General features: G+C 41.4%; 2 protein-coding genes across 3 annotated transcripts in view; one reads left to right on the top strand and one right to left on the bottom strand.

Annotated features, from left to right (window-relative positions):
* The window catches only part of LOC124510813 (zinc finger protein 160-like), a 339,108-nt gene that overhangs the window by 270,342 nt on the left and 56,572 nt on the right, over window positions 1-12,194 (bottom strand). The window lies entirely within an intron of this gene.
* The window catches only part of LOC124510827 (zinc finger protein 677-like), a 62,134-nt gene continuing 52,110 nt past the window's right edge, over window positions 2,171-12,194 (top strand). For both annotated transcript variants that reach the window (XM_047077494.1, XM_047077493.1), the window contains exons 1-3: window positions 2,171-2,211; window positions 4,943-5,004; window positions 7,732-7,885. In XM_047077494.1, the coding sequence (XP_046933450.1) occupies window positions 4,990-5,004; window positions 7,732-7,885 (169 nt within the window). In that variant the 5' untranslated portion in view covers window positions 2,171-2,211; window positions 4,943-4,989. The remainder of the gene's footprint in view (window positions 2,212-4,942; window positions 5,005-7,731; window positions 7,886-12,194) is intronic.

The raw sequence follows: 12,194 nt of genomic DNA on the forward strand, positions 1-12,194 counted from the left end.
GACTGAGAATGAACAGTGGAAACATCACAAAGAAGTTTGACTGGGGTTGCTGAATAACAAGATCACACAATCACCATTTGCCTTACTTTTAACTTCCTTCCTGTCGGCCATTTAGGATTCATGATCTGGGCCAGCATCTCCATAGTTTTCAAGCTCTTAAGATATAAACAGTGGTCCAGCACATTCACAGGAACAACATCTCCAGAATTTCCCTGGAAGTGAGGGTTACCCAAGGCATGCTTGTCTTGATAAGCACCTTTGTATCATTTTAAGCTCTCTCTTCCACCTTTTCATTTCATTTGGCTCTTTCTGAAAATCCCTGTTGGTGGGTGCTGAACCCCTCTGTCCTAATCACCCCATGGTTTTTTAACAATCAGCCCTTTTGTTCTCTGGAGCCCTGACCTTATTGTGTCCAGGGTCATCTCTGCACGCTGCAGAAGGAATACACAACCTTCTCAAATGACAAGATACCTATAAATTATTGTAAACTGTTAAACAATGTGTAGTCATTTGTTCATTCACTCCCTGCAGAGATTTAAGCACTGGAGGCGGCAGTCACATAATAGGATGTGAAAAGCAAATGCAGCCGTCACCTCCTTCAGAATTTCCACAGGAAACAGAAGAGGAGCTATTAACTTGCATATTTCCTATTAGACATTATTAAGAGTGGATATGATACTACTGAAAATGTGAAAACCTAGTTTTACAATTTGCTTGTATTATTCACATATAGAATAGATATCCTTATCACATGTCTCTGGAATTATTTCAAAACCAGTATTTCATCACTACTAGGAAAAGTTAAATATCTCTGAAAGAGTACACCTTTTAGAAGCTACGTTATCTGCCTTTGGTACCAAGCATTCAGAAACAGAAAACAAAAAGATCAGTTAAAATATTGAATTTTGGGGGCACCTGTGTGGCTCAGGTGGTTAAACCTCGGACTCTGGGTTGTGGCTCATGTCAGGATCTCAGAGTTTGTGAGATCCAGCCCCAGTAGGGGCAGGGGCTCTGCTCAGAGCCTGGTTGGGATCCTCTCTCTGTCTGCCTCTCCTTTGCTTGCGTTCTCTCCCTTGCTCTCTCTCTCAATATAAATAAACGTTTTTAAAAATTTTAATTTTCAAGTGAAAAATCGTTGTCCAAAATAACTGAGAACAAGGATCCTTAAAATTGGAATTGCAGTGATATTTAGTAATTAATGGCTTAAGCAAAATATAGGTGTCATATGGTAGATCTCAAAGGCGTTTGGATTTATAATTCATCTCGAGAGGCGTGGATTCGAATATCAAATTTAAAGAGAGAGAGAAATTAATGCACACGCATAGAGAGGCAGAAATGTTTGTTCTTTTAAAGCACCGTGCCAGCCCTCCGCCCCCACAGCCCAGGGCCTGGAGGGGAACGCCAGGGAACGCAGTTCAGCGAATGGAGAGCAGAAGTGACAATTCAGTGAAAAGCTCAGTTAATACCAAGCTGCACATTCCCCACAGAACAGTTGTGTGGTCTTTTTTTAATGTTTATTTTATTTTTGAGAGAGAGTGAGACAGAGTGCGAGCAGGGTAGGGGCAGAGAGAGAGAGAGGGAGATACAAATCCGAGGTAGGCTCCAGACCCTGAGATGTCAGCACAGAGTCCAATGGTGGGCTTGACCCCACAACCCGGGGATCATGACCTGAGCTAAGTAGAGGCTTAACCTACTGAGCCACTGAGGCTCACCCTCACAGAAGAGTTTTGCATGTCTCATTCTAGCGTCCATCACCCACACTGACCACCCCGGATTTTGGTATATTAAACAAGGAGTTGTCAGGTGGGTCTCATTCGCCCCACGAGGATCCCCGATCCTAGGTCCCCCGGCTGTTCCGCCTCCCTCGCTGGCGTGCGTCTCCACCACTCGTTACAAATGTTTCCCTGCGCACCGGGCTCAACTTGTCAAACACAGTCGCTCCCAACAGAAGCGGCCCACCCTTCCCCTAAGGTTGTACCCAGCCTGGCTCCAAACGACACCAGGGGGATTGTAAGGAATCCAAAAGCACGACGCGAACCGGCCGGGCAGGAAGGACGCACCGGCAGAAACCCGGAGGAGGATGGCCTGCGGGGCGGGATCCAGCGCGCCTCGGCCCCGCCCCACATGCCACGCCCTCGACCCGCCGCGCACGCGCAAGAGCGCTTTCCCGCAAACCCGGAAGCGGACCGAGCGGAGAAGGGGCGCGCTCGGGTGAGTGAGTCTCCCGTTTTGCTGGTTGGTTCCAGGGCTCGCGCTCCTCAGGCCCCTCCTCACAGCCAGGTTTCGGGGGTCGCTTGGCAAGGTAGAATCCTTGAACCCACTCGTCGTTCTCGCTGGGAGTTCGTCCCTTTCGCCTCTCGCGGCGTGGCCATCAGATGTTCCGAGCCCAGTCAGTCGGTGCGGGTCACGGGCGTCTGCGTTCGTTTCCGGTTAAAATCTCTCTGAGGCCCGTTGGGGCCCAGCCTTTCTGCTTTTGGCCCTTACACACCCCAGTCGCCTTGCCGGTCGTTTTCCTGCTCAGAACCTGTCTCTGACTCCCGAGTCTCCCCCCGGCCCCCACCCCCCGCCCCCAACCGCGTCGAGCACAGTCGTCACTAAGGAGGTGGATGCAGGCCCTTCGCCCCGCCGCAGGGAGGGCAGAGATGGCGGGGAAAGACGCAGAAATCTGCGGAGTCGGAAAGTGTGGGAAGAACGGCGGGGATTGAAACAGAGGCTGCAGCAGAGTGGGGTCACACGGTTGAAGGAGGAATAGCGTGGGAGGGAAACGGAAATGGACAAAAAGACTGAGGAGAAACAAGGACACAGAGAAACTTACACAGAGAACAAAACACATGGTGGTCTCAGACAAAGCACAGGACCCAAACCCAGGTGAATACTGAATTGACTGGGTATGGGATGTTACGTTGTGACGTACTGATTTGTGGCTTTATGACCTCATTAATCTAAAATGTGGTGAATTGTTCCAGTTATGCAGGAGAGATTGCGAGTTGTGACACCTGGTGTTTGAGGCATCTGCCCTTTCTAAGTGTTGCATCAGAAGATAATGCCATTTGCAACCCCTACTCATCTAGAGGGCAGAGGCCTAGCTCAGTCAGTCAATGGGGAAGACTTTCTGTAACCACATGGTGCTTTTTACAGTGGCCATCATTAACAGTACTGTTTCTCTCCCCCTTTTTTCTGTGGCTCATGGCATTCTTTTCTAAACTTGATGTTATCCCCACACTTGTTTTGGCTTTAATCTCAGAATCCATTGGATAGCTTTTTAATTTCGAAATTATTTTACCTCAGTTTTATTGTTCAGATTATGAGTTTTACATGCTTTCTACTCTGTCATATATTGGAAGTATTCTTGGATGTCTGGCAAATAACTTTATAGTATTTAATTACACATCCGTTAAGGATGTTGATAATCTTTTAACACTCAAAGCTAGTTCAGCCAGTTAATTTAATATTCAGCAGTTCTCTTCTTCCCTTAAGTCATCTTTTAAATTTCCTAGTTCTGAGCTGAAGTCTCCAACTAGGTAGATGTTCCCCTCAAGTCCCCTTTGTCTTTTCTTTTTCTTTAAAAAAACATTTTTTAAATGTTTATTTATTTTTGCGAGAGAGAGAGAGAGAGAGAGAGAGAGAGAGAGAGAGAGAGACAGAGTGTGGGTGGGGGAGGTGCAGAGAGAGAGGGAGGACAGAATCCAAGGCAGGTTCCAGGCTCTAAGCTGTCAGCACCGAGCCCAACGCGAGTCTCGAAGTCATGATCCACGGGATAGTGACCCGAGCCAAAGTTGGTCGCTTAACTGACTGAGTCACGCAGGCATCCCCCTTTGTCTTTTCTGTACACATGTTGAAAGGTGGTCTGGATTAATGTGCAACTTTGTTCCAGCAGAGCCCATCTGTTCATAATACGGAGATTGCTCAGACCTCATCCCCACAGGTGACCCTTTTTCATGTTTTCCAGGACTTGTAACTATTTGTAATTTCATATAGTTTTTCTGGAAAAGAGGAATTAAATGCTTGGGTTTGATTATACCCATGAAAGAGAAGCTTCTCTTGTTTCAGGAACATGAAAGGTTATGATCTGGAATTAGGACAAGCCCTTTCCACTTAAACATGTCAAGGCCACCATTTCAGAATTTACTTATACCCAGTTCTGCTCACCCAACTCAGACTTGTTAAGGGTAACTTCATAAAGTATTTCCTCCTCTGACCCCCATTTTACTCACCTTTAACATGAGACAATAGACCAAGAATTCTGAACCTGAGCTAATAAGATGCTTGGAATGATTTTCAAAATTGGGTGTGTGTTTGGCAGTTTTTTGGGAGAGTGTGTGCAGTTATCATTAGAGTTTCAATGTGACCCAGTTCCAAAAATAATGAAAACCACTAAGAAAGAGGCAGGAGCATAGTCTCAGAGACAGAGGCTTGCTTCTGTCAGCCCCGCCCTCTCTGTGTATCCTAGCTAAAGCTTAAAAATTTGATTGTGTCATCTCTTGACATTAAACCCTCTTACAGCTTCCCATCACCATCAGGACAAAATCTAAACTCAGAGTGTAGTTACCAGGGCATTCTGGAGCTGGGGTGGCCCTTAAGTGTTGTTCCAAATTAATGGAATGGACAGGCTTTTATGCCCTGTGTCAACCAGTCATTGTATGCTGGGAGGAGCCCAGAACTTGAGTGAGGCAATTTCTTTTGGTCAAGTGCCAGACAGACAGAGGACAGTGTAGTTGCAGTGGAGTGTATTTGAGCAGGGGAGGGCTTCCTGAAGAAATGGGTGAAAAATACACTTGTTGGAATTTATATAGGACTTTATTATCCCTGCATGCCTCCTGTTGCAATGGGCAGCAAAGGACTGTCTTTCTCCTACGTTACAACTCTCACCAAATGTATATTGTGGTAGAGGAAGGGGTTATGTTGATTCTAAACATTAAACAGCATACTTTTTGTCACACAGTATAAACTTACCTGAGAAAGAAGACCAGAAGAGGGAAAAAAGGAGGAATGACTCTTTTCCAGGTAAAAGTCATAATTTTGTTGATTGTTCTTTTTCCTAAAATGTTACATTTTGGACTTGTTAATATTCTCTGTCTCAGAGGTATCTGGCCTACAATGTTACTCACACCCAGGGCCTTCTCTCATCTCCATTCGGATTCCATCTCACTGTGACCCAGTGACGTGGAACTTGGGAAGATGCCCCTTTTAGGTGGTCATGCTGTAAAGGACTTTCTATGCAGGCAAGGACTGGAGATGGGGAGTGGGCTCTGTGGTGTCCATGAGTTTGGGTAGTAAGGATTCTTCAGAAACTCCTTCTAGATGCCCTTTCAGGTCATATAAACCAGAATTAAAGAGCTTATATACGTAAGTGATGTATTAATGTACACAAGTACCTGAGAAACCCTGGAAAATAAGACTGATGGGGGAAATTTCCTTTGTTTCTACAAATGCCTTTTGATGTTAAACAAGGGAGTCAGTGTGCTTCTGACTCCAAAATATAAGTACTTTGGACTAGAATGGGAAGTTCAAACTAGGAATAAGGAATAGACAGGGTGTTTTGTTTTGTTAACATAGATTTAAACTGTAGATTCAACAAATTTGTTTAACAGTAAATGTTTTTTAAATTATTTATAGCACATCCATCTCATAAAGACCATGGTGTTCTTTTAGGAACCCTTATGCCACAGATCTTTTAGATAAAAATGTTTATAATTTAGCCAGACATAGCAGAACTTTCTGTCATCAGAAGAGGATGTTGCTCACTTTCATTTTTCAAATTATTTTTAAGTGTTTTTTTTTGTTGTTGGTATAAACCCCTCTAGTGTATATGTTTTTTTGGTTTCAATTCCATACAGTGATGCAGTTTAGAAACTCAGTAGTAAAATATCCCCTTCCCTGTCATATCTTCCACCATCACTGATTGTCTTCATTGGCAACGGATGTTCTCTTTATTGCAAATCTTGTAAAAGTGGATTTATATACTGTAATGTGATTTAGAAAATATTTTTCAGTAAATGTTTTATCCTGATATTTTATTCTGCAAATTGAAATATTTACATACCACATGTCTTCAAATTATTTTCTTGTTAGTGAACATAGAGGTAACCGCTTTTTTGGACCCTCATTGGAACATTCTCTAAATGAAGATACATGGGTCCTTTACAATCTCTTACTGTTTTGAAGAATGCCATCGTCACCGTTTCTGAGCAGGCCAACTTCACTACAGATATCTAAGGATATTTTAAGATTGTACATCTTAAGCATGATTACCAGGTTAATGATGGTCTTTCTGAGGAGTCACAGGCATTCCACTTAGTAAAGATTTTAAATCAACTGTCTTGAACATCCTCAGCTAAAGGGAAATGTGTAAGAGAACTAAGAGGTAGGAGAACAATGTTTCAACAAATAGAAAATATCAGTAAAGAGATATAAATTATAATAAAGGGATGGAATAGAAATTCTGGAGCTCTGGGCACCTGGTGGCTCAGTCGGTTAAGTGTCCGAGTTCAGCTCAGGTCATGTTCTCACGGTCCGTGAGTTCGAGCCCCGAAATGAAAACATAGAGATAAATCTTCATGACCTTACGGTTGGCAGTGGATTTTTATATATGATACCAAAAGCAAAAGAGAAAATGACTAAGTAGATAAATAGGTCATCATCACAATCATGTCTGTGTGCTGAAGGACATTATCACATAAGTGAAACAGTCTACCAAAAGGGAGGAAATAATTGCAAATCACAAATCTAGTAAGGGTGCAGAACCTAGAAATATATGAAGAACTTCTACAACTCAACAACCAAGATACAAAGAGCCCAATTTGTAAAATAGTCAAAGTATTTAATAGACATTTCTTCAAAGATATACAAATGAAACAAGCACAAGAAGAGGTGTTCAATGAAAGTAGTCATTAGTAAGATGCAAAGTCAAAACCAAATGAGTTTCATTTCACACCCACTAGGATGCCTGTTGTAAAACAACAACAACAACAACAACAAATAAATGTTGGTAAAGATGTGGAGAAATTAGAATCACAGCACATTGCTGTTAAACTATTGCAGCTGCTGTGGAAAAGAGTGTGGCCAATTCTCAAAGTATTAAACCATGTGACCCAGTAATTCCATTCCTAGGTGTATATCCCAAAGAATGGAAAACAGATATCCAAACTTACTGCACTTGAAAGTTCATAGCAACTTATTAACATCAGCCAAATGTGGTAACAACGAAATGCCCATCAGTAGTTGAGTGAATACGGTCAGTCCTATGGAATACTCCACAGGCAGAGGAAAGGAAATGTTCCACTGATACATACTATATTATCGATGAACCCTAAACATTATTCTACATGAAGGAAGGCAGATGCAAACAGTCACATTTTTGATACCATTCCACTTACATGAAAAGACCCAAAATCAGTAAATCCATAGAGACAAAGCATTAGTGGTTGCCAGGGACTGGGGAATAGGAAGCACCTGTTAATGGGTAAAGGATTTCGTTTGGGGATGATAAAAATGTTTTTGATCTAGACAGGTGATGTTTGTGCAACACTGTGAATGCACTAAATGCCACAAAGTGGTACTTTAAAATGGCAAAATGGTACTTTAAAATGTCTAATTTTACGTTAATTGTAGCTCTTCAAAATTATCTTGCACGGATCAAAGGGGCACTCACTCCAGCCAAGTCGGTCTTTACATGTCTCTGCTTCTCTAATTTTGTGTCTGTCTACTTGGTGAAATGTGTTTTTATTTCAGGGATGGTTAACATTCAAGGATGTGGCCATAGAATTCTCTCAGGAGGAGTGGGAGTGCCTGGACCCCGCTCAGAGGGCCTTGTACAGGGATGTGATGTTGGAGAACTACAGGAACCTGGTCTCCCTGGGTGAGGATAACTTCTCTCCAGAAGTTGGTAATTAACTTTTTATGTCTTTGCATTTTCTATTGAGAGCCCCTGACGTGATCATAGGAGTTTCAAATCCCTATTCTTAACAGAATGATTGCAGCTGTTTTTATTGAGAATGGAAAGGTTCATAATGTGGCAAATGGACTCTAACTTCCCTTTTCTTCAGAAGTTCTGCATTCCTGCTTATTTAGGTAGTTGCAGAACATTAGCAGTCAGAAAACCTTAAGGGAGGGAACTGGTGATAAGGAACATTGGGTGTTATATGTAAGTGATGAATCACGAAATTCTGCTCCTGAAACCAATATTACACATGTTAACTAACCAGAATTTAAATAAAAATCCGGGAGTTGGGAATAGGATTTAAAACCCTTAAATTCTTGGAGCACCTGGATGGCTCACTCAGTTAAGTGTGTGACTTCAGCTCAGGTCATGATCTCACTGTTCCCAGGTTTGAGCCCTGCATCGAGTTCTGTGCTGCCAGCTCAGAGCCTAGAGCCTGTTTCAGATTCTGTGTCTCCCTCTCTGTCTTTCTGCCCCTCCCCTGCCCATGCCTTCTCTCTCTCTCTCTCTGTCTCTCTAAAAAATAAAAAACATTAAAAAAAATTTAAACCCTGAAAATTCTTAGTAAAGTCAAATTTCACGGACATCTTTAAAGATACGGCTCAGAGACAATGAGGTTGGGGAGAAAAAGGAAACCTTATGGCGAATTTTTGAAAATATCTGATTCTGTGGTCTTACCCTTGTGCTTTTGGTTTAGTAGTTCTTGCAAGAGAACCATATCTCTGCATACCTAAAATACCCATTAAGCATTTAGGTAGGTAGTTGACTAAGTTTTGAAATATGTTTCTACACCCACATATCACCGGTGAATGTCCGTCCTTGTTTGCTGAACAAAGAGCTGGGAATGTGTTCTGGAAGAGCAAAGCAGATCATGTTCTGTTTTTCATTATAAACGGAAATCTCTTCTTGAGCTGAATATCATCTCCATTTTGGAAGAAGGGAAAGAGCGCTGGACTGTGGAAAGTGAAGTGAAGATAGGGGAACATCCAGACGGGTGGGAATGTATTGGGGTATGAGCAGAAGTCAGAGCTCAGGTGCACAGAGAGTAAGCTGCTCCAGTAAATACTGTTTGGGAACGATTTGTGGAAAAATACAAGTTTATTTCTTGTGAGCTTTCAAAGGAAATCCTTCCTCACCCACACACACTTCTCTTTGTTATTCAAATGTATATATCAAATGTGTACATGTCTAAACTCCCACTGTTATGACCTACAACACTGTTACCTGACCCCTCTGACCATACTGGTGCCGTGGTTTGAGAGGAACTGGGATGGCTGTCCCTAAGGAGTCTTTTCCCTGATCCCTCTTGGTTCTCATTCCATACAGGTCAGAGGTGAGGCCTCTGTAGTGCAGACCCCAGGACCTGTTCACTTTCCATTTCATTTCCCTGGGAGAACTTCTCAGGAGACAAACAAAATGTAGTATCTGTCTAATAAAGTAGAGCTAAAGTTTATCTTTTTCTTTCCTGGGCCATCCTGGCTTCTTAGGGTCGGGCTATTGTGCATTAATTAGGAGGAAGTCATGATGTGGATAATTCCAAAAAGTGAAAATCCAAAAGTAGATGTAGTTGAAATATAGCACAGCTTACTGACATCTCTAGTTAGCTTTTCTATAGGAAAAACATGTATCATTCCACAGATGTTTATTGCATTCCTGGTATATGCAAAGTCAACATATTGATAAATTTTGGATTGTGGTTTTTGTTTTGTTGGCTTTGGTTTTGGTTGCTTTAAGCACTCAAGAGGCAGCAGCAAATTTTGATTTTAAGTAATCTCTGCATCCAGCATGGGGTTTGAACTCACAGCCCCCAGGTCAAGGGTTGCATGCTCTACAGACAGAGCCAGCCAGGCATCCCTTTTGTTTTTTTTTTTTAACGTTTTAATTACTTTCACCCATTTCTGCCACTGTCCTCAACTTCCTGTCTTTAGCAATCACAAATATGTTCTCTGTATCTAAAAGGGGTTGTTTTGATTTTTTTAGACTCCACATACAAGAGAAATCATACTGTATTGGTCTTTGACTTCTTCCTTATAGCGTAATGTCTTCAGGATCCATCCATGTTGTCACAAATGGCAAAATTCTGTTCTTTTTTATGGCTGTATAATATTTTGTTGCATATATGCATCTTTATTCTTTCACCCGTCAATGGACATTTGGACTGTTTCTGTATCTCAGCTATTGTAAATAGCACTACAGTGAATATCAGAACACTTCTGTCTTTTTAAGTTAGTATTTTTGTTTTCTTCAGATAAATACTCAGAATTGGTGGATCACACAGTAGTTCTCCTGGCTGCACCAAATTTGGCTCACACCAACAGTGCACAAATTGTCCACCTTGTCACCAACACTGGTTATTTCTTGTCTTTGATAACTGCCATTGTAATAGGTGTGAAGTGATAGCTCACTGTGGTTTTGACTTGCATTTCCCTGATGATGACTGATGTTGAGTATCTTTTTATGGTCCTGATAGTCGTCTCTAGGTCTTTGGGAAGTGTCTATTCAGATATTCTGCCCATTTCTTAAATTGGATCATTTGAGCTTTTTTTTGGCTATGTTTGGACCATTAGCCCCTTATCAGATACATGATTTGCTAATATTTCTCTCATTCAGTAGGTTGCCTTTTTGTTGAAAAACTGTTTCCTTTGCTGTGCAGACACTTTTTAGTTTGATGTAGTCCCTCTTATTTTTGCTTTTGTTCATTTTTCTTTTGGTGTCGAGACTCAAAAAAAAAAAAAATCATTGCAGACCTGTGTCAAAGACCTCATTAGACCCTTTCTTTTCTTTAGAAGTTTTATAGTTTCAGGTCTTAGATTTAAGTCTTTAATCCATTCTGAGTTAAGTTTTGTGTATGGTATCAGACAGTGGTCCAGTTTCATGCTTTTGCCTGTAGCTATCCAGTTATCCCAAACAATCTATTGACGAGATTGTACTTTACCCATTGTATAGTTATGTCTTCTATGTTGTAAATTAATTGACCATGTCTGTGAATTTATTTCTGCACTCTATTCAGTTCTGTTGATCTATGTGTCTATTTTTATGCTAATACCATACCGTTTTAATTACCACAGCTTTGTAATCAGGGAGTTTGAAATTGGGAATGTGATGCTTTGTTCTTCTTTCTCAGGCTGCTTTGGCCATTCGGGGTCTTTGGTGGTTGCGTAAAATTTTAGATTTTTCTATTTTGTGTGTAGGTTTTTATGTCGACAAATTTTCAACTTATTTGTGTAAATACCAAGGAGTATGATTGCTAGATCATATTTAAGAGTATGTTTAATTCTCTAAGAAGCTGCAAACAGTCTTCCAAAGTGGCGTACCATTTTGCATTCCCACCAGGAGTGAATGAGAGTTCTTACTGCTCCATATCCCCACTAGTATTCAGTGTTAGTGTTCTGGATTTTGGCCATTCCCATACATGTGGAGTGACAGCTCATTGTTATAACACACATTGTCCTCAACTAAATCTATGGCATTCTTTAAGGTGAGAATTTATGATATCTTGAGAACATACTTTTTTTGTGGTTTTTTAAAGTTACTGCCTTAGTCACAGAAATATCATGAAATTGATTTGCCATAGCTTTTTATATAATAATACATTATTTTGTGGCACCTGGATGGATCAGTCAGTTTAGCATCTGACTCTGGATTTGGGCTCAGGTCATGATCTCACAGTTCAAGAGTTTGAGCTCTGCATTGGGCTCTGTGCTGACACTGTGGAGCCTGTTTGGGATTCTCTCTCTCTGCCCCTCCCCCACTCTCCCTCTTACTCTAAGTAAATAAACTTTAAAAAATGATTCTTGTATGTGTCTCCTGGAACATGTATATATTAAATAGTTCTCTTGAGTACCTAGAAATGGAATTCATGGGCTATTCAGTTTGATACTTTTCAGAACAAATGCTGAAACAGATGTCAGTCTACACTCTTCCTATAACACCATACTGTCTCCTTTTTGATATTTTCCACTTTCACCTCATACCAATACTATACATTCTTACAGGATGAGTCCGTATTATGCCTGTTGCTAAATCAGTTCCTTTCACCAAGGTCAGGCGTTTAACTTACAACACAACCATGTTCCCATAGATGTGCAAGCACAAGCACGGTTGCCACATGGCCTGTTACTCCTTGGGCTTCACTCTTGCTTTTCTGAATCCAAGTCCTGGCCTTTCCTCAGATTTTTTATTGAGCTAAGAGAACTATACTGGTATCTCCAGGTATATTAGTTTTGAGCACCAAAGCACCTAAGTTTCCACATGG

This window comes from Lynx rufus, unplaced genomic scaffold, assembly GCF_022079265.1.
Source record: "Lynx rufus isolate CCGP_SWC_20201006 ecotype Redwood Valley unplaced genomic scaffold, mLynRuf1.p SCAF_16, whole genome shotgun sequence".
Classification (NCBI taxonomy): Eukaryota; Metazoa; Chordata; class Mammalia; order Carnivora; family Felidae; genus Lynx; species Lynx rufus.